The sequence below is a fragment of the Camelus ferus genome, chromosome 27 (genome assembly GCF_009834535.1).
Source record: "Camelus ferus isolate YT-003-E chromosome 27, BCGSAC_Cfer_1.0, whole genome shotgun sequence".
NCBI lineage: Eukaryota > Metazoa > Chordata > Mammalia > Artiodactyla > Camelidae > Camelus > Camelus ferus.
The window spans coordinates 5921124-5944734 of record NC_045722.1 but is presented as its reverse complement, the minus strand read 5'-3'; the positions used below and the strand labels follow the sequence as shown (position 1 = coordinate 5944734).

The following is a 23611-nucleotide window of genomic DNA, read 5'->3' as shown; positions in this document are numbered from 1 at the left end:
CCTCAACTGCTCTCTAAGTACTTTCCAGTCCCTAATAGTAAATGATTTAATTATGATGGCAAATATCCCCTTACACAAATTTTAAGGTATGTATTATTAGCTCTACTTTACAGCTTAGAAAACTGAGACTTAGAGGCTGATCTGTCCAAGATCACAGAGCCACAGGACACCTACCTTCCAGTCAGAGCTCTGCAAGTAAACCACTGGCTTCCCACTACATGGCACCTCAAGGCCCTGCACCAACAGCCCTTCACCAGATATCCCAGACCACCGAATTTCCCTTCCTATACACCATCTGAAGTTAAAATTAACTTTAAGTTTCCTCAACTATACGTCCTTCACTACCTTTTTCTACATTGAACAGCAAAGCACTAGTAGCTTCCTGTGAATTCAGACACTAATCTTACAAAATTCTCAAAAATACTTTCACTCATCTTCACCCATGTATGTATTTATGCTATTATGTATATGACTCAAATACTTTAAACATCCTTTCTTAAAATGTAGAAAACTGCTTTCAGCTTAACATGTTTCTATTCTTCGTGACTGCTCTATGCGAGCTTTTTAACTAAGAAAGACTCTCCAGAAAGGCAGAAATTACAGCTGGGTAATTTCATCAAAAAGGCAATGAACTATGCAAATTTGGCATTTAAGTTTAACAAAAATAGTAACACTTTATGTTTGGAAGTTTATTTATATTTTATGAAGAGCTTTTGAAAATATAATATCTATTAATTTAATCATCACAACAAACTGTAAGGACAAATATTATTATTCCTGTTTTGTAGATGACAAAACTAAGGCTTAGAAAGGTTGAATTTCTTGTCCAACTGTTCCAGCACCATGTGTTGAAAAGACTATCTCTGCTCCATTGTATCGCCTTTGCTCCTTTGTCAAACATTAGTTGATTAATTATGTGGGTCTGTTTCTAAGCTAAGAGGCAGGGTAGGTAGCTAGACTGCAAGGAAGTAATTATGGCAGCCAAACCACAGGTAAGATTTCAGGAAAGTGTGGACATATGGAGGATGAGGGGTAGTGAAAGGAGGGCAGGATCAGTAAACTATAGATTGCATGGGGTTGAAGAATTATTAGAGTCATGTGATCAGAGAGAGTAAAGCGGAAAGAGAGGTTACAGGTAGAAGAGGAATGCCTGAGACTGAGATCCTGGAGGGAGAGAAGCTATTAGTAAAAACAAGAGTCTAACCAGAGGAATGAGTAGAAGACAAAACTGCTGGAGGAGAGAAATGCAAGAAATCGAGAGGACAGCAGTAATGGTAAGAGAACACACAGTGAGCCTGAAAATTGTATCTTCAGGGAGTAAGGAGAAGTGACCTGGAAGTCTGTAGATGACTACAACAAGAAGGTGGAGTAGGTGGTACAAACTGATGGCATGTCCTTCAAATCTGGGGAGTTTTAGGAAATGGGAGGGAGAACTGCCTGAAATGCCAGGAGGAGCAAGCAGGAATCCACCTTCAGGATCAGAGGTAGGAGTGCTGTGGGGAAAAAGCTACTACTACTTAAAAAGACTGTGGAGGAAGCTGTATCTCCACACGTGAGCTGGGACTTAGCCAGAACAAGAAGGTAAAGTGAGTGTTCAGAGAAAACAGGAACACAGAAAATTTTGTTGATGGTGAACCTTGTCCTAGAGGGTAAAGTTGCAGGATTCCACAAGTAATCCAGAGGCATCTCCCTTAACACTACTGAGATGGAGCATCTTTTCACAGGTTTACAGGCTATTCATGTTTCCCCCATTTTCTACTGAGTTGTCTTTTTTCTGATTAATTCTAGCTCTTTATAAATTCTTAATGTATGGTATCTTCTTCCAGTCAGTCTCATCTTTAACTTTGCTTAACAGAGTTTTTTTAGTATAAAAATTATGTGAAAATATCCTTGTATTTTATTTGTAATTTAATTGTATTACAGTCAGAGAACATGCTGTGTCTGACTTCTACCCTCTTGCCTGACTTCTGTTTACTGAGACTTCTTTATAACCCAGGATGCGATCAATTTTTGCATATGCTTTGTACATACTATTGAGTGCCAATAAATACATGCACATATACATACACACATACAGTTTAAATGAGATCAAGTGTAACTGTATCTTAATTCTACAGCCTTATTATTTTCTCCTGCTTGATCAGTTTCTGAGTAAAGGATATTGATTACCACCATGATCATAATGCACTTTTTATTTTCCCCTTGTAATTCTGTTAGCTTGGGCTTTTAATATTTCAAGTCTGTGCTGTTGGGTACCTAAAAGTTTTGTACTTTTATACTTCTTGGATGATTATTCTTTTACCATTATATAATTTCCATCTTTCTGCTTTCAATGCTTTTCATGTTGAATTCTATCTAATTTGATATGAATATTGTTATTCTAGCTTCAGAATACATCTAGAATATCAAGTACCTGCCTGAAGTTTTTTCTTTCTCTTTGTTTTAAATGTCTCTTACAATCAGCATATAGCTCAATTAAAATGAGAGGTTTAATTCAATCATCTAACTTTTAAGAGCTGAATTTAATCAGTTTACATGTATTATGTTTGCTGAAATATTTATACTTAGTATCTACCACTATCTTTCATGTTTTTCACTTACTATGATTTTTCTTCTTTTTTTCATTTTCTTGCCTTCTATTTAGTTGAAAAGCTTTGGTTTATTCACCTTCTCTTTTCCTCTATTTGGAAATCATGGCCATTTGTTTTATTCTTTTAGTAGCCAGCCTTTAACAAAGACTTCTTCCTAAATAAGACAAGGATTTTATCACATCCACTCCCCACCAAACTCCCCACAATCCATCTTCTATGTTAATACTGTCTAAGATTCTAGCTTCACTTTTCTAAATTTAATTGTGTGAGTATTATTTTTAAAAATTTATCAACAGTTAATGAGATTTACTAACATATTTTACAAATACCTTTTTATCAAGCTCCTTCCTCCTGGTTACCTTTTCTTCTTGTTGAAGTATGTCTTTAATAGCCCCTTCGTTAAGGGTCTGTAGGTGGCAAACCATTAGCCTTTGTTACCTGAAAATGGCTTCATTTCACTCTCGCACTTGAATAATCATTTGGGCACGGAATTCTGGGTTAAAAGTTATTTTGCCTTATAACTTTGAAGATACTGCTCCACTGTTCTCTTGTTCAGAACAAGGCTATTAATGTTATTCCTCTGTGGTTTTGTTTACTTTCTGATGTTTTAAGAGTTTTACTCTTACCCTTAACACTCTGCAGATTCTCTAGAGTGTATCTAGGTATGAGTCTATTTTTATTTATCCTGATCAGCTTCACAGTTATGCTCTGAATCTCCTGAAAATTCTCTCAAAGGAAAATGCTCAACATTATCCCTTCAAATATTACAGGCCCACCATTTATTCTCTATTTCAAAAGTCCTAAAAGACATGTTAGAATTTCTCAATTTTAATTTCTTTATTTCCCATCTCTTTAGTTCTCTGAGCTACATTCTAAATCCTCCTAAGTAGTGTCTTCCAATTCACAAATTCTCTCTTTAACTAATCTCTTTGTCCATTTTATCATTTATTCTTACTAACTGCAGGTTTTTAAATTTCACTGACAACACTTTCATTTCTAAGATGTTCACTTTACCCATAAATGTTCAATATTAATACCCATCTGTTTTATTTCAGAATTTCCCTTTTTGCTTTGTAGTTACTCTTTGCTTTGAGGAATTTAAACTCACTTACTTAAAAGTCCACTTTAGAAAAATGCCCTTTATCTGTTACCTCAGGAGTAAATTCTCTCATCTGTGGAATGTGCAGTTTGTATCTTATGACATTATTTTCTCCTGTGCTTTGATATTTTATTTCACAAGCTTATTTTGAGTCTGAGTCTCTTTTATTTTAGATTTTCTCTCTGCTCACCCTCACTGCTAGTTTTATGGTAACCATCACCTACCCACCACAGTCCCACTTCCAGAGGTCTTTCACTGGGGGCCTTAAACCTCTCACCTTTCAAGAATACAGCAAACCCAGTCATGAGCCAGAGGACTATTCTCTTTTATTGCTTCAGATGTCAATTATCACAGGCCACAACCCAGGCAGATTGTAGCATACTTTTGTCTTTTAGTGCAGAACGCTCCATGAGCCTAAAGTTTTATATCATAAGCGTGGATCTGTTTCTCCACTACAATCAGGGCATTTCCGCCTCTCTTTTTCCATAGGACTTATCTCGTAAGCTTGCGTCCTCAACTCCGCTTAACTATGAATATATGTATTCTGACCCACGGGGATTTTTATTTTAGTTTTGAAAATCCTTTGTCTCTTTAATTTTTTAAAAATATTGTATCGTTGATGCCTCTGTGTGTGAGAATGGGATATTTTATGAACTCACAATGTCATCTTGATTAGAAGTCCATGTTTTCCCAGTGCGTAGTTTTTGGTTTACATAATAGATACTGACATACTTAATAACATCAAACTAAAGTGATATATATGAAAATTTCAGAGAGAAACTATAGATTACAAAGCTAACTATAATTATGCTAATATATTTTTTAAAAATAAGGTAGGCTTATGCTCTCTAAAATTTTAGTAGAGCTATTTGAAAAATTTTATTGTTGAAATATCTTTATTATCCCACAGCCAAAAGGCATCATTTTACCAAGAAATTAAATCATAGAAGAACTCACAAATATGGGATGTGTAGCAGAGGAGTTAAAAGCATCACCTGTAGAAACTGATGGCATGAGTTCAAACTTTGGCTGTGTTACTTACTAGTAAGTTACATAACCTCTATCTCAGTCTCCTCGTTTGTAAATGAGGGTAAAAATAATGCCTACATCAAAGGGTTCTTATAAAAAGCAAATAAATTAGTATCTGCATTTAACACAAGCTAGGCACATAATACTATATACACGTTTATTAAATAAAGAATGTTACATTAAATTTTTACATGAAGATAAAATATACAATATTCAAATCCTGAAAAATCAGATTTTATAATTGAAATTAAAAGCTAAGAAGTAAAAAGCTGTATCTCCTGTACCTGTTTCGTAGTCTTATGAGTGCCTTGAATTGCCCTCTTTGATTTTCCACCAGTTTGACATTTAGATTTTCCTTCAAGGCAAAAAAAGATAAATATATAGATCAACAAATAGGTAATATAAAACTGAACTATGCAAATCATCCAGGCATACTAACACATAATCTCCTTCCAGAGATCACAGAACAGTATTACCTATACATGGTCAACATGAACTAAAGATGTAATAAAAAACAAATTTCCAAGGTCCCAGAGACTGCTTTTATTGACCGGCTTTCTGAGAACAAATTTTTGACAAATTTAATTTCCCCTCTATTTAACAGTTTTTGTGATTCAAAATAACTGCCCTCTAAAAACACCCAGGAAGACTGACAAAGAAAAGCTGCCGAGGGAGGACTGGTCCAAGCAGATACTTTAAAATACTATAATGCCTCTACAGTTAAAACAATATGGCACTCATACATGAATTAGATAAACAAATATGTGGAAGAGAATATAAGTTCATACTGAAAATTCAATCTACAATAAAGGTGGCATCTCAAATAACTGAGGCAAAGATAGACTTTGTAGTAAGTGATTCAGGGGCAACTTGTTACCCATATGGAAAAAGATAAAATTAGATATATACTTCACACTATATGTAAGAATAAACTACAAATGGATCAGAGTTAAAATGTAAAAATATAAAATAAAATAAATAAAAAATAAAATTTTAAATAAAATTAAAATCGAAAAAACTAAAAAAAAAGTGTAAACATAAAATAACAATAAAACTTGGGCGAATTCTTGTATAGCTTGAAACATCCCACTGTGTAAGGATATTCTCAGAGAATAAGACCATGTCAAGAGGAAACAGGAGCCAGCTTAACAGGGCAACAATTAGATAACTCTAGAAAAATTTAAGCATCAAAACAGGAGTAAGGGATTATAACTCATCAAATAAGAAGCCATGAGTCCATAAAAGCTTTAAAAAATACATATATTCAGACATAAATTCAAAGAGGAATAGGGAAAGCTCTTCCTTATATTAGAATGTTAATAAACACAGAATGAACAACGAAATTAGCACGTCACCATTCTGTAACCACCAGAGCAGTAACTTATTAAATTCAGAATTATCAATTATCAAAAATCCAATGTGAGGAATACTCTACAAGCCCTCAGAAAATTTCAAAGTGGGATGGACTTCTTCGGCACACTCCCACCTCCTGCTTTCTGCATCCCTATTCAGCCTTCTAGATCCCCAGGATCTAGGCAGTGCTCACAGCGCTCCCCGCCATTAAAATGAAGAGACTGAAGAGAAAAGATACGTTTCCTAGTTCAAATAATAATCATGAGAACTAAAGAAATATACTTACCTTTTCTCATCCAAATCATTACATTAAATTGTACCTAATCATGGTAAATACACTGAATTTGTTAAACACTGTTTATTTTTGTAAGAATTTAATAAAAGAAAAAATCTAAATCTTTTATAAGTTTGAAAAAACTAATCTGTGAGTCATAATAACACCCCAATTTCATTCCTATGTGAAGTAGTGAAACCAACAATAACATTTTCATTTGTGTAAAAAAGCAATTAAAAACTATTTCTTACTTAATACATACTAATTTGCCCAAGAGTTCTAATTATAAACAATTTTCTGTCTAACTGTTCAAGACTAAATACATTCTTCTAATCTACAACAAAAATGAAACTTTTCTTAATACACACCATCATCATCTTTGCTTTCCAGCGGAACACTCCAAGCTATCAGGTTTCTTGCTGTACGACCCTCCTCTGCAACTATTCTCCTTACTTTGTCGTGACTATTGGAGCGCTGGAATGAAGCCTAAGCACAGAAAAGAGAAAATTTACTAGTTTATGGAATTAGTCAACATATAAAATATATTTGGCAGGCAAATTCATTATTTCTCTTACTTTCTCAGAAAGGGAACACTTATAACTAATTTTGGATTGGAAAGGTGGTTACATAGAAAAAAGAGTTAAGTCACAGCTCTTTTAGTTCTGAAAAAAAATGAATTTCACAACTTTAAGAATAAAAAAATTATCAAGAATAAATAGATTCTAAGGTTTGAAAAAGTGTCCTAAGGAGCACGAACACTGCTGTGTTCCCATTTCAGCACCACTACTGCTCACAGATCAACGGGTCAAAGAGGGCAGTTCTTACGAACATGGTGCATGTTCCCTCTGAAAGCTCGCCGCAGCGTACAATGTTTTCAAGACTTCTATTTTTTCCCCTAGAGATAATGTCAAAGTAAATTTTCACTTGGTTATAGATTTCCACCGCTTAATTTTATCTCCAAGTTATTGGGATCCAAATAATAATCCCTATAAACGAATATATTTAAGTTGCAAAATTTAAAACTCTGCACTACTGCACACAATGTGTGTATGTATATATGTGTGTGTGTGTGTATGTGTGTGTGTGTGTGTGTGTGTGTGTGTATAAAATTTCTTGCTTTCTCTAGTACTACATAGCTGAAAGCAACACTAGCCTACAGGTTCAGCCCCACCAAGACCCTGGTCCAATGGAAGCCAGGCCCAAACGTAAAGGAAAGAACCTTCCCACTAATGAAGCCTATTTGAAAACAGTCTGTTTTTATAAGCCAAGTATCCATAAAAGAAAAGGGCTCTAAAGCATCTCTGTGAGCACAAGGATGCAGCCTCCTTGTCTAACTCTTAACTCCATGTGGGCAATCTACCTCTTCCTGAAAAAAGTTCACTACTGGGCCCAGCCCAAAATCTCAGTACAATTAATAGGTGCCTTCATCTTCTCTTCTAGTTCTTGTCAGCCTAAACTCTTAGCATCCCTGGAATCCTCAGGCAACAATATATTTACTGGGCAATTACTATGTGCAAAACACAGTGTAAGACATTGAGAAGAATACAAAATATATGAGATAGTATATACACTTGTCTTCAAAGAATCAACAATCCAAATGAATGAACCAAACACATAAGAGCAAGAAACAGTATATGAATTAATCATTATGGTAACTAGTCTCCAAAGATGTTCCCCTTCAATAAACCACTTTGTTTATGCTCTTGTGTAATTTCCTCCCCTTGAATCTGGCTCTGTGACCTGCTTTTTGACCTAAAAAATGAGGCGGAAGTGACACTGCATAACTTCTGAAACTAGGTCATAAGCAGCCTTGCAGTCTCCACCTGGGTCTCTTGCAATGCTCCCTCTTGGGATACTCACTCTTGAAACCCAGCCATCATGCCATGAGAAGCCCAAACCACCAGCAGAGAGACCATATAAAGCCAGCACTCTGGTGGACAGCCCCAGCTGAACTCCCAGCTGACAGACATCATCCACTGAGCCATTTGGGATGTTAAAGCCCAGTCAAGCCCCCAGATGACTGCCATCATCCAGCACAGTAGAAGAACCACCCAGTCAACCCACAGAACTATGACAGATAAAGGGAACTGTATGTATAGACACTAATCCACCATATACACACCTGCATTTCTTATCTATCTGTATAGCAATATTAAAAATCATGAGTTTATACTGATACCTGATTTCAATCCTATATCACAGGGTTCATTTAAGCCCTCCCTTTTCCTTATTTGTAACTTCTTCATCAGTAAGAAAACCCAGCTCTTATCATCTAAAATATATTTACCTATCTGTTCAATTCTAATATACACATAAAGAAGTTTCAGAACTGCTAACTCATATCTCTGTGAGAAACACATTTATTAACAAGATTACATTTCTAAAAAGTTCTTGTCTTTAGTCTTACAGAATCCAAAGTACTGGATTCTGCTTTCCAAAATTACTTGTTGGTTCTTCTCATCCCACCCTTTCAGTGTGGTTACACAATATATAATTATAATACGTTACTCTTTATATACCATTTTGGGTTCACCTCACCTACTGGTTAATTTTAATTACTTATTTGGGAAGTATCTGAAAGAAAGGCCAGATAATAATTCTTACTTTAGGCTTCACAGGTCATACAGTCTCTGTGACAACTACTCAGTCATGCCACTTTGTGTGACAACAGCCACAGACAACATGTGTGGTTGTGTGGCTGTGTGATGAGAAGCCAGCTGGGAGATACATATTACTATATAGTTTGAAATAAATTCAGATTACGGAAAAGTTACAAATTAGCACAAAGAATCTTCAAAATACCGTTATATCTTTTTTTCCTAAAAGATTTGAGAATAAACTGCAGTCATGACACCTTTTTCCCTTAAGTACTCCAATGTGTATTTCATATATCCAAAGATATTCCCTTCTAGAATACACTACAACTATCAAAATCAGGAAATTATCACTGATCTAAATTATTAGCTAAATTACAGTAACTACTTAAATTTCACCAACTGTTCCACTAATGCCTTTGATGGTATAAAGCTGACAACAGATATAAGCTCAATTATTCCAGAAGCTCTACAAACTCTAAGCAAGATAAATATAAATACAAAGAAAACCATGCCCAAACTTATCACAGAAAAACTGAAGATAACCTGAAACGTAGGGAAAAATCTTAAAGCAAACAGGAAAGGGAAGAAAAGCTCACCTTTAAAGAAGCAACAGAACAGTAAGACTGACCACTCTGCATTGTCCAAGAAGCGGTAAGATAATTTACTAATATACAAATCAATACCTTATTACTGCCTATTCAGTAGAATAGTAGGGTCAAAATCCTGACTCAAGAGAGTTCAAGAGAATGTTGAGTGAGAAAATGGAGACAATGAGTATAAAAAAAACTTTGAGTTTTGTCATAAAGGAGAACAGAGAAGGAAGAAAATCAAAATGAACAGAGAAGTTTTTAAGATGAATGATAGTATATCTTTATACTGATGAAAATGATCTGTAGAAAGAGAAATTGCATGTGTAGGGAAAGACGGAATTACTGAAGGAGCTAAATCTCTGAGTAATAAGAACTGAATTTCAGTGCACACGAATGAATGAACCAACCAGCCCAAACTACAAGGAAAACTATAAGCTTGCTCTTTTCCACTTCTAATACTTTACGCTATGAAGTTAACCCAAATTTTCCTCTCCAGAATTTAACTTTTTATACCTTTGAAAACAAATACCCACATCTACATTCCTTCATTTCTCTGACCTTACACTGGATATCCACATGGCATCGACCTACCTGACTCATAAGCTTTCATTAAAACTCATTAGTCCACGACCACTGTTCCAGCTCCTTACTGTGTAAAGTATGTGAATCGTCCCTTTTCTATTCCCATACTTACCAACCAATGTAACATCATATAATCTCCTCCTTTTGCTTAAACACATCTCCCAATGACTATGAGCACTATGTAACTTACGCCGGCATCTATCATTTCGGTTACCTAAGCACTGTTTTAACCAAGAAGTACCACTATCCTTTTCAGGCCAGATGAATACATTTAAACAGGTGGCCTGCTTTTTGACCTCTTTTTCAGATAATTTTCTCATGCAACCACAGAAAATCATACAGGTAGATATACATAGATATATAGCAGATTGTAAAATATTCTATACTTTATAACTCAAGAGTCTCCATAAAGCAGTAAGTTTCTCAGAACTAAAATGACCACAAAATACCAATGCTGTAGTATTGCTAGATCAGAAAATTTGAAATCTATTATTCTCTTCTTCTATAAACAATTCAGTTCTACCTTAAATTTTGCAATTAGTTCTTTTATACTTAGCACACATTCAAAGAAAAAGCTACCAGCTCAAGACTGTTTTCATTCTCAATTCCAATTCTTCATATGGAAAAACATTGTAACAAGCATCTTACCACAACACATGACTGAAAACCATTTTTCAATTTAAAGTACAGGTGCTTCCTGCAATATATGCTGAACAGACTCATTTCAGTAAAAACTCATATATTCTAATGATTTTTAATAATCCTATTCTTCTAAAAGTGTCAGTAGTAACTTAATAAAATTTTGAACATTTTATTTCAAGCATGAGGGTTTGAAATGCAATAAATGAGTCTCAAATACTTCGTAACATTATAGACGTCTATTTCAAACAATATTTTCACCTAGGTTCTTTTCTTCCAGAAGATTTAAACAAAATATATGTATTTTCATCTGAAGTCACAGTGTGCCACCTAGTGCCATGTGGAGATTTTACAAAGGCTTGTTCAAATACTAAATGTTTCAATAAAAAGCATAAATGTCAGTTTTGAGTTAAAAGTTCTTATGTTTAACTCTTAGAGCATATAATCTAAAACAGGAAGTGTTCAGAACATTTACCAAAGGGTGGATGTATTTCTAAGACTTGTTCCTAGACTGGCAAAAGAAATTTTTAACTTATCTTTCGTCTAGGTTAAAAAAAATGTAAATAATTTCTACTTTCAACAATTTTGCTCATAATCCTCAAATGGTTTCAAGCATCATTTATTAAATTCTTATGTTTGTACCTCCATAATAGTTTCTACTTTACACAAGTTCTTCAAAATCCATCCGTAACACTGCTTGCCCATAAAATGAAATTCCCTTCTTTTTTCAAATGGTTTTTTCAGTTTTCCAAATAATTTAGGAAAGAACCTTTCTTAAACTTCCCCTACTAAAGCCCTTCATATTTTTAGTAGTACGAAGACAATATATTACCAGTCAGTGAACACCAGGAGTACATTAAAACTCTAGTAATGGTAGCACTTACATCTATTTTTACAAACCATGAAACTTACCTGAGAAACTGGTACAATTATTTTGTAAATATTATTACAAGTATTTTATATATACACACATACACACAGAGAAAGAGACAATGAGAGGAAAAGAGGCAAAATTAGCAGTTGGTAAACCTAGTGAAAGAATATATGAGAATTCCTTGTACTCTTGTAACCTTTCTTGAATTTGAAATTATAGCAAAATGAAAGCACAAATTATAAAGGAAAAAACTGATAAGCTGAACTTCATTAGAATTAAGAACAGATTCTATTAAAAAGTCATCATTAAAAGAATGAAAAACCAAGCCACAAAGAATATACATACATAAAAGTAACAAAGGTCTTGTAGCCAGGATACAGAAAGAACTCCTTAAGTCAGTAGGGAAGACAACCTAACAGGAAAATGAAACTTGAGCAGACACCTCACAAGACGTATAAACAGCCCATTACCATATGGAAAGGTACTCAAAAGCAGTCCTTAGAAATACTAAAAAAATTTTTTTAAATAAATAACTATACTGTATGTTGGTGAGGAGCAGCATCACATAAGAAGAGGGCAAGTCTTTTTATCCACCGCCAGTAGGAGGCTAAACTGGTACAACCACTGTAGAAATCCAGCATCATCTACCAACGCACACACTGGGTCTGTTCACCTCTCCAGCCTCATCTTCCACTATTCTTCTTTCTGGCCATGCTCCAACCCCACTGACTTCTACTCAGTTCCCTATAAGCACCAAACTCCCTCCTAATTCAGGGCATTATAGAATTTTTTTCTTTTATCTAGAATGCTCTGCTGCTCTACAATGTACACTTATTGGCTTCCCCCCATGCATTCATCCCCTCCATCTTCTTTTCCTAATAGTTCACCTTTTGTTGGGGTCCCATGTGGTTCTAGAGGAGCAGACTTCATCCCTAACTCCAGGCAACACATGACCTTGCCTAAGTCAATCAGCACATTCCACTCCCCGAGCCATAACAAGTTTCTGGTGTGAGCACGTAACCTAAGGTGATCAATACACAGTGGACTTCAGATCTTTTCCTGTGATGTTGGAGAAAAGACTCACTTTCCTACTGGCCATATATGAGGGAATACATAGCTCATAGCTCTGAACACTACTGCTAACCAACCGGGGACCATAAAGAGAGCAAGCCCTAAGATTATGACAACAAAACAGAAGGCAGAACCAAAGGAAAAAAAGCAATCAAATCCCTGCTGACACTGTTGAGCCACTGGATCAAATCTTGTCTCTACTTGTTACTGAAAGCATCCTCAGACAGGGTTCCTCTTAGCTCAGTCCAGGCCTAATGCTTCAAATTAAGTATAGTAACTTTCTCAGAATGAGGTATCTTCAACTCCCAGACTTGGCCAGGACCCCTTTTATATTACTCGAACCAACTCGTAGACCTTTGCAGGACATCTCACAATTACATTTTAAATTATATAATTATGTGTTTATGATCTGTCTTCCCCATTAGACTGTAAGTTTCTGGAGGGCTGGGTTTTGCTCATCCCTCTATTACCACTGCTAGCACGTGCCCAGCCCATAAATAAATACATCATAAATCATGAATAACTGGCATGATAAGAAATCATTAACAACTGATTGATGTAATAAATATATCATGAACAAATTAACAATATCATTGCGAAATAAGGTATTCAACATAAATCCTAACTAACGTTTGCCCTGTTAAGCACAAATTCTTTTTGGTTTTACCATGTTAGAAGAAAATCTCTAAATCACACTTCCCTGACTTCTAAAACAAGCTACTGAAGCAACTTCCTCTTTTCTTGATACTTTCAGGTTATCACCATGAACACCAATTTTTGTATATTTTAATATATAGCCCTTAGGAGCTATAAATGTGCAGTGGATGACTGTCTTAAAACAAATGGGCCCAGACCAAAGTGTTTTTAGATTTTTTTAATTCTCTGCTTCCTAATGTTTTTGCAGAACACAAAGCTTAATTTGTAATTATTTTCTCTTCTTTCCTATCAAGCTATCAGCTGTCAATTCTTCTTTGTCAGGATCATGGGAAACGTACTACTATGATTCTGAATAAGAAACTCCTCCAGGGCAAAAACATGTAATTTTATTTAAGAATGGCCACTCCAAATCTCCCAAAGGAGGTGTCTAGGCAGACTGGGTTCCCCCATAAACTGCATCCCCTCCTCCTCCTGGGTTTGAGTGGGACAGTTTAAGAAGATACTTAGAACTGCCTATAAATCTTGAGTTAGGAAAGTGGACTATGGGGAAGGGGAACCTGTCTGCCCAGACTCTCTAGGGAGTTTCACCATCAGTCCCTACCTAAGATTCAGAGACTACCCCGGCCCAACTTCCACCCTGCCAACCCCAGGGAGAGCATGGCTCCTTTAAGAACTGGCTGGGCCCTGGGTAGGAAAGTCAAGCTATTGGCATAAATTGATTTATAACTTTTTAACATTAAGACATAAAAGAAGTTGACTTCCATTTGTATTCTTGCCTTGGTTCGTACAAATGTTAGGAGTGAGTCTAGCTATGGCTCTCAGGTTGAATAGTTTATTCACAGTTAGTTACTTTATTGCTGTGTTTTCTAACACGTGTGTTCCACAGAGTATCTGGTAGATAACAAATATTACACCAAAAAAGATTATAAATGAAAAACAGAAGAAAGGAAAGGAGGTAGGAGGCTAAAAAAACTAAGGTTAGTGCTTAGAGTAGCTTGATCACTTACCATCATTTTTTAATTCCCTTCTATGTCAAGAAGTTCATTTATCTCATAAAACCATGGGATGTGTACTCCTATAATAAAAGATATATAGTATATACTATTAGTCAAAACATTGTTAGAAAATTATATTTATTCATAAAACGATATCTCATCCACACAAGTTTCTCATTACATTAAACAACAAAAATCACCTCTTTATATTTTGCTTGGATATAATATAGCATGTTTTAAATATTCTATGCTGAACAACACCTCAATGCTCTCCTAAAAAAAACTAAATGGAAGAGTATCAACTACATAAATAGTCTATGATATCCCAATCCAGAGACTTGAAACTCTTTCTTACTACAATCTACAAACACACACCTTATATCATGACTAAGTTCACACACATACGCCTATCTGAAAAACAGCTATGACCCACTAATAAATCTCAACACAGTACACAAACACAGTGTAAGCTCTCCTGAAGAACTTCCAAAAACTGAGATTTTATCAGAATACCTTAATTACAAATTACATAAGGCTCTACACGGAACAGACCCTACTTTTCAAGAAACCTATTTAATGTTGGTCAAAACTTCAAAGAAATCCAAAGCTGGGAAACTAGATAAAATATAAAGAGAAATTGCTAGAAAGAATGGCCCAACCCTTTAAGAGCTACTGAACAAAGAAAAGCAAGCAGCAATCACAAGATAAAACTACCAAGATAGGAAAAACATCAATGGTTGCCAGGGATTAGGTGGGAAGGAGGAATGAACAGGCAGAGCATAGAGAACTTTTAGGTCAGTGAAAGTACTCTATGACACTGTAACGGTGGGCACATGTCATTATACACTTGTTCTAACCCATAAAATGCACACCACCAAGAGTAACACTGATGTAAACTATGGACATGACAACAGTTTGTCAAAGTACAGTTCATCAGTTCTAACAACTGTACCACTCCAGGAGGGGATGTTGACGATGAGGGGGCTATGCATGAGTGGAGGCAGAGAGTAAATGGGAAGTCTCTGTATGTTCCTCCTAATTTCACTGCAACCCTAAAAATGCTTTTTTAAAAGTCTATTTAAAAAAAGGAGGGGGAGGGTTCAAATGGTGCCAAAAGAAGATCCTGAACTCACCTCCTCCCATGGGCACAATTAAGCTAAAACTACATACGGAATAATTCCTTGGAAAGGGATATGAAAACTGGGTAAACAGAGCCTCCACAGGTAAAAGGACAGCATCAAGATGGACAAGAGAGGCAGAGATACAGTGTCACCAAGGAAAACCCACACACCACGTGTGTTAATTCTCAATCAGGAGGGATCACAAAGCATGGATCTTTTCCCTGAAAAGTGAGGGATCTGAGCTTCACCTCAAGCACTCCAACTCCTAAACTATGCGTAAGAAAGATGAGCCCCCCAAAGCAAGTTGCTTTAAATACCAATAGAAAATATAACCAGGAAACCTACAGAATGGCAGGGAATGAACAACCCACTCTTAAAGATCTCAAAGGCAGACAACCCAAAAATCAGTGCAAAAACACCTGATTAAAAAGTGCATGGGTCATACATGATGAGGACCCACTTAACCTTGAAGCATCTGCCACAGAGGCAGGATCCAACTAGAACACTCCCCAGGGACTGAGACACTGGCAGAAGCCTTTTTTTTTTTTTTAATTTATTTATTTTTATTGCGGTAACCTTGGTTTATGCCATCACATAATCTCATGTGTACAATATATTTCTACCTTTGTATACCCTACAGAGTGCTCACCACCAAAAATTTAGATTTCACCCGTCAACCCACAGTTAATCGCCTTTACCCATTTCACCCTACACTAATTCAAAAAGATATATGCACATCTATATTCACTGCAGTGTTATTTACAACAGCCAAGATAAGGAAACAATCTAAGTCTCCATGGATGGATGAATGCATAAAGATATACACATACATATACAATGGACTACTACTCAGTAACAAAAAAGAATGAAATCCTGCCAGTTTCAACAACATGGATGGACCAAGAAGATACTATGCTAGGTATACTAAGTCAGAAGGAGAAAGAAAAGTACTGTATGATTTCACTCACATGTGGAATAAAAAAATAAAATATATAAATAAAACAATGACAAACTCATAGATACAGAGAATACATCATGGTTACCAGAAGGGTGGGGGACTGGAGGCAGGGGGCAGGTGAAGCACCGAAATGGATGAAAGAGGGGGCAACTATATGATGATGGGTGGTAACTGGAGTTGTGGTAGTGATCACTCTGTAGTGTATACACATGCTGAATTATACACTGTACACCTGAAACTTATATTTTTTAAAAAAAGGAATAAAGTACTGGTACATGCTGACATGATGAATCTTACAAACATTATGTTAAATGGAAGAAGTTAGACACAAAAGATCACATACTGCATGATTCTATTAATGTGAAATGCCAAAATAGGCAAATTCATAGAGAAAGAAAGTAGATCAGTATTTACCTGGGGCAGGGGTAGGGAGCAAGATAAGAAAGAGGGGAAGGAAGCCAAGAATAGGGAATGAATGCTAATACTTACAGGGTTCCATACTGGGATAGTGAAATGTTCTAAAATTGACTGTGGTGATGGTTGCACAATTCCACGAACACACTAAAAACCACTGAAGTATAACTTTAATGGTTGAATTTTATAGTACATGAAATATCTCAGTAAAGTTATCAAAAAAAAAAAAAAGCTTAGCATTTCCGAAATTTCAGTTACTACTCTGATGATATTTGCCGTAACTACCACCCATACTATTATCTACATAACATTATTCTTTAAAGAGAACTACATTTAAACCTAAATTTTAAAAGAAAATTTATAAAGGAAAATTCAGGAAGGAAGCACCATAAAGGAAAATTCAGCTAATATTAAAAAATGGATATGGCAAAATGCTGGCAATGATACTCAAATAAATTTGAGAACTCTAGGCCACAGTAAAACAATGGTCATGCAGAAAATGGAGCACAAAAAAAAAACAAAACAAGTCAGTAAACAGGGAATGAACACTAGGACTAACTGGGTCCAAGGTTTCTGAACAAGCTGCTGCCTGTGATGAACTGAAGTCTCACCTGTCCTACCCTGCCCTGCAGTCCCAGAATGTCCGTGGAGACACCTGAGACTTCTAGAGATGGAAATGTGAAGACTGGCTCAAGTGCCAGGGAAGGCCTCTCTCTTCTCTATCTGAGTTTGGGTTCACAGGTTCCGAAAAGGTAAGAATCAAATGGCAGGCCCAAAACAGTGAGAAGCCTGCTAGTAGTACTCCTCTAAAATAAACACAGACCATCTAACTGAAAGTCAGGACAGTGCATCTATACATTGTTGTTTGCCAATAAATGCTAGAAAAATTGGGGTTTCAATCACAACTCCTTCCTAAAATTCATAAAATCTATCATCCATGTTATTGCATTTTCTGAAAAATATGAAAGAGAATCTGAGTATTTACCTTTCTGAGTCTGGTACTCAAACAAATAATGCTGTTGTCAGCATGCTCAAAAACTATCAGTAATTTGTCATAAGTTTGCTAAATGGAAAATAAGTGTGTTACAGCAAAATAAGTATTTTGAAGAGCAATATAGACATTTATAACTCCAAGCTGTTTAATGAGGTTTTCATTTCTGATCACTCCTATATATACTACTGTGAATATGTCAACTAAAAGGCATTTATTTTCTCCTATGAACCTGACATGCCTCTTTGAAAATATAAAACTACCTCTCTTCCAACAATATATTAAAAATGGGCCAGACACAGTGAAATCTTCACAAATGAAATATGATGTCTGAGATCTGCTTCAAAGCAATGGGGGGAGGTAGATTTTATGGAACAAGACTATCTGTGCACAAGTAATTGCTGAAATAGACTGGTACACAGCAATTAATTTTACCTATTCTCTCCACGTATGTTTTCAAAATATATAATAAACTTACTAGTTTAAGAAGTTATCATTAAAAACTAATTATTTTAGCAAAGCTTCACGAAATCTTTAGTGTTTCGTGTCAAAGGGAAAAACCTGTCCATAAATCATCTCCTTCTAATAATTTTTTAAGGTTGTCTCCACCAATGGACTGTAGATCTTCTCACTTATGTTCCATAAGACCTACTGCCAAAGCCAAACACATTTGTGAAAAAGGTTGCCATCCCAACATAAAAGTGGAAACAGATTTTTATTACTTATTTTCACTTGTTATATAAGTTATTTGCTGTTTTCACTTCTACAATTTCAGAAATGCCAATTTCACAATGGACATCAGATTGCATCGTTAGAGAGAATTCTATTTGACTTTCTACTAAATACCACTTCTTTCTAAGTGTTTAAAGAAAGTTCCCATGTGATTCCCAAAGAATTTTTGCTTCTTTAAACTAGATTGGGTTGTGGTTGGGTATGAAGGTGAAAGAAAAAAAGGCAATCTAATGTCCTTTCATCTTATCTTTAAAACATTCCTGTAAAGTGGTTAAATGAAGGTATAAATTAAATTAACATCAAATCAACCTGTTACTGATTCTTAAATATCTATAAACGGTAAAGACAAACATTTTTATGGTCTGTGTTTAAAACACTAGATCCTTTGGAGCCCAATCACCAAAATTACTCACAAATGCATTTGTATAGCAACACTGATTATGTTTCAATGCATAATACAGCAGGTAAATTGACCAAAAACATCAGGGTTTAGAGAATTTGAGAGAATAAAAAATTGCAGCTCAAGGAAGTGAGGGAAAAGATGGTAAGGAACAAGCATTTGTTGAGTGCTTACTACAAGCCAGGAGCACTTCTAAACGTTTACTTACTACCAACAAATTTATGAGTGGATAATAATATTCATATTTTACAAACGGGAAAAGAAGGCTCAGAAAAACTAATCTGTCAAAGGACAAGTAGGAGAGCTGAGATTCAAACTCAGATCAGTCTGCCTTCAAAGCCATCATATCACACTTCATTCCACAAAAACAACTTTCCAAATCATATTAAAAGTTGATTATTTGATTAATTAAAATATTAATTCCTCAGTGTATATTATTCAGACCATTTCAGTATGCAGCATAAGTCTGCACCAACGCATTCACAGGAAAAGTCATAGTTAACAAAAAGTTACAAGGACTAGAGCACCCAGGTAAAACACAGTGCGACACTGGTCAGACTACCAACCTTAGGCCTGAAAACTTAATCCCAGAGCAAACATTCACCAGCAGGTGATCTGGGACAAGTAATGACCTCAGTTTCCCCTCTGGTAAAATGGGTTATAACGCTTAGCCCAGCCTTCCACCCTGGATTGTTTATGAGGATGAAGCTATTAATGATGGCGAAATAAATACGTAAGCTGTAACAAACTATAATATTAAATATATTATATATAATAAATATTACTATTTATTCAGTAAGATGACTATACTGAACAGCTATTTTCGTGGAAAATAACTTGGCACAAATAGAACGAGGAATACAGTTCACCAGCAACAGGAAGCTGCTCTCAGGCGGGCGCCCCATCTCTGGAGGAGCCACTTGACAGCAGCAGGTGCTGCTTGGAGGACCAGTTTTCTGCCCGCTTTCAAACAATCCCGTCCCTCACCGGCGAGAGTGGGGAAGAAGGCGCGAATGGAGCACTAACAGAGGCAGAAGGCTGGGTTCTACCGCTCCCAGGTGTGAGGCCTCAGTACTCTATGCCCCTCCAGGCCTCAGTTTACGCATTTGTTAGGATGGAGAGACCTTTCCCACCCAGCTTCCTAGGCAGAGCTAATACCCGAGTCAACGTGCGGGGAAGACGTGGTAAACCACACCGAGACTGATGACGACGATCACCTGTCAAACGAAAAGCTGGGACGGCGGCTCCTCTGCCAGCCCCTAGCAGTTTGGACTTTCCAGAAGCCTCCACCCGCGCCGCCAGGGCCGCCCCCCGAGGGGGTAAGGCAGACCCTCGCCCACCTCTCGACTCGCGGGGTGCGCGGGGTCCCATGCCGCTCACACCCCCAGCTGAGCCCGCGGTGCAGGCCCAGAGCCTGCCCACCCCCGCCCCCAGACCTCCTCAGAGGACCCCCGGCCCTCCCGCGCGGCCTCGGCTCCCCTCCCCCAGCAGCGTTCCCTGACCGTCTCCGCCCGCTCTCCCAGGTGAGGGGAGGGGGTGAAAGGGCGTACCCCGCCGCCATTTTGTCCCCGTGGCCCCCGCAAAGCATTCCTCCGGCCCGCGCCCCAGCCCAGGCCCGCCCGGGACTGCGCGACGCGCGCCCCTCGCGGACACTCACCCCTGGCCGCCCTACGCAGTTCGGGGCGGCTCCGAGCGTCCCGCCGGGCAAGAGGCGGGGCGGGGCGGAGCGGAGGGGTGGGACGGCTGCCCGGCGCCCCACGTGATGACCAGCAGCGGCCGCCGCGCTCTGGGCTCCAGCGCCGGTCATCCGCGCGCAGGCGCAGCCAGGTTCTCGCCGCTCGGCTGCCAAGGCGGGAGGCCGGCCGTAGGTCTCCGCGGTGGTCCCGGCGCGGTCTCGTCTCGGGAGCTGTTCCCTTCACGAGGCTGCGCTCGCACCGCCGCTTTTCTCGCTCTCGGATTCAGTCCCTTCCCTCCGGCTGCCTTATCACCGCAGTCAGTCCCGTAGATAAGGGAGCTAGAAGTACGCCTCAAAAATCTGCAACTGAGAAAGCGCCTCAGAAAAGCGTGCACCCCTAAGCCGAACACAGCCTACCCGATGCCGCAGGCTTTATTCGGCCCCTCTTGTGTGCCAGGCTTGAAAGGCTCCAAGGACAAAGACCTAACCAGTGTGTTTTCTCAACTTCAAAGATAAAATAAACACACGAATTAAGTAATTTAAGTCACAGCTCTGGACGACGCAGACCATAATTATCAAATGAATATTTCTCCCTCGCTTTTCTTCCAGCTGGGAAACTCTTCACCCTTCCCTGCCCATTGTTACAATAAGCAGGGAGTCGCGGAATCCAATGGAGTCTACCTCACAATTAGATTATAAGCGCTGTGAAGGCAGGAACCATATGGTTGGCTGTTCTGACTCCTCTCCCCTCTTACCTTCTTAGAAAACTTCCTCTTTCTTTCATCTATTGAACAAATGTTTACCGAGCACGTACTATATGTCAGATGTTATTCTAGATGCTTGGAGTTAATAAAATAGATTAAAAACCCATGCCTTCCTGGAGCTGGGTAGAGACACAATAAACAGTGAACATAGTTAACAAGTTCCGTGGTATTAAGGAGGGGATAAGCACTACTGAAAACAAAATGAGGAGGATAAGGAGGAAACACGAATTGCAATTTCATAAAAGCTGATCAGGGCCTGATTGCTCCCATCAATTGTCCCCTTACTCCTCTTCCGTTCATTCCCACAAGCGTTTAAACAGTCTCTGCCATCTTGAAATCTCCCACTCAATCCACCAAACCCCACTTCAGCCTCTACTTTCTTTCTCCCCTTTATAGATCTGCCCTTCACAGATACATTTCTCCAGTCATCTACACAAGGATGTCTCCAATTCCTCAACTACTACTCACGTCTAAAAACTCATGTTACTGCCCTCAGGTTTCTGCCTAATGGAAACCATTCTTTCCAAAGTCACGAGGGATCTCCCTACTGCAGATCATACAGACATTACCATTATGACCTAACTTAATTTCTCTGCATCAGTTGACACCCCTTCCTTCTGGAAAGATTCTTTACTCGACTTCCACGTTTACTCTCTCCATCTCACTACTCCATCTCTAACTGCTCCCGTATTTCTTTTGTAGTCTCCCCTTATTTCTCCCATCCCTTAAATGTTGGTATCCCTCAGGGATAAGTGCTTGCACTTATCTCTTTTCCTGCTGGACACAGTGTCTCTGATGATTACTTGTTTTTACATAAATTCAGTTCAGATCTTTGTCCTCTAGATTTCCCAATATATATCTCCAGCCCTGATTTCTTTTTTAAAATATAAGTTTATTTTTTATTAAAGTGTAGTTGATTTACACTGTTAGTTTGAAGTGTATAACAAAGCTGATTCAGTTATACATATACATACATATATTACATTTATTTTCAGATTCTTCTCCATTATAGCTTATTATAAGAAACTGAATATGGTTCCCTTTGTTAAAATAGATAAACAGCCCTGATTTCTGCTGCAAGTTCCAGATCCACTTGGTTAGCTACCTGGCCATCTCTACTTAACCTCTCAAAATCAAGAATACAACAATAAAAACCACTCATTATCTTTTTTTATACACATATTAAACAATTTTATTGAGCTGTGTTACTTACCACACAGTTCATCCAAAGTGTTCAATTCAATGGTTTTTAGTACATTTTCATCACCCCAAAAAGGAATCCCCTACTCATTAACAGTCACTTGCCCATTTCCCTCAACCATAAGCAATCACTAATCTACTTTCTCTATATATAGATTTGCCTATTGTTGACATTTTATGCAAAAGGAATCATGAAATATGTGGTACTTTGTGGCTGGCTTCTTTCACTTAGCATAATGTTTTCCAGGTACAACCACATTGTAGCATATATCAATACTTCAATCCTTCTATGGCTTAATAATATTCCATTGTATGGATATACCACATTTTATTAATACATTCATCAGTTGATAGACGTTTAGGTTATCTCCACTTCGGGGCTATTAAGAATAATGCTGCTATGAACATTGGTGTACAGGTTTTTGTGTGGGTATATGTTTTTATTTCTCTTGGGTATATACCTAGGAGTGGAATTGCCAGGTCTATGGTAACTCTATGTTTAACTTTTTGGGAAACTGCCAGACTATTTACAAAACCAGCTGCACCATTTTTACATTCCCACCAGCAGTGCATGAAAGTTACTATTTCTTGACATCCTCTCCAATACTTGTATTGTCTGTCTTTTTTATTACAGCCATCCTAGTGGGTATGAAGTGGTATCTCACTCTGGTGGTCATTTGTATTTCTCTAATGACTAATGATGTTCAACATCTTTTCATGTGTTTTTTGGCCATTTGTGCATGTCTGTGGCAAAATGTCTATTTAAATCTTTAGCCCATTTTTTAATTGGGTTAGCATTCATTATCTTTTGCCACAAAATCTGTTCCTATTATTTTTTTCTGGACCTCCCTCATGAAATGCCCCTTCTTCAGCCTCACTGATGGCAGGCTTGACCATGTGACTTACTTTGGCCATTAAAATTTGAGAAGGATCAACTCCACGCAGAAGCTTTAAGTGCCAGCTGGTGGGTTCTCCATGTCTCCTTTCTGTATGCCACAAGACTAG

At 37.5% G+C, this 23611-nt stretch overlaps 1 protein-coding gene across 2 annotated transcripts in view; it reads right to left on the bottom strand.

The window, feature by feature from the left end:
- Positions 1–20658, bottom strand: part of SCAPER (S-phase cyclin A associated protein in the ER) — a 258505-nt gene extending 237847 nt beyond the window's left edge. The window contains exons 1-4 of one of the 2 annotated variants that reach the window (XM_032469107.1): positions 20625–20658; positions 14364–14431; positions 6715–6832; positions 5004–5074 (exon numbers count right to left, since the gene is read on the bottom strand). Coding sequence is in view for 1 of the 2 variants with exons in the window: in XM_032469110.1 (XP_032325001.1) it covers positions 5004–5074; positions 6715–6832; positions 14364–14369 (195 nt within the window). In the remaining variant the exon portion in view is untranslated. Of the gene's footprint in view, positions 1–5003; positions 5075–6714; positions 6833–14363; positions 14432–20517; positions 20605–20624 lie in introns of those variants that run through there. The other variant, XM_032469110.1, reaches the window with a different exon arrangement.
- Positions 20659–23611: the final 2953 nt, after the last annotated feature.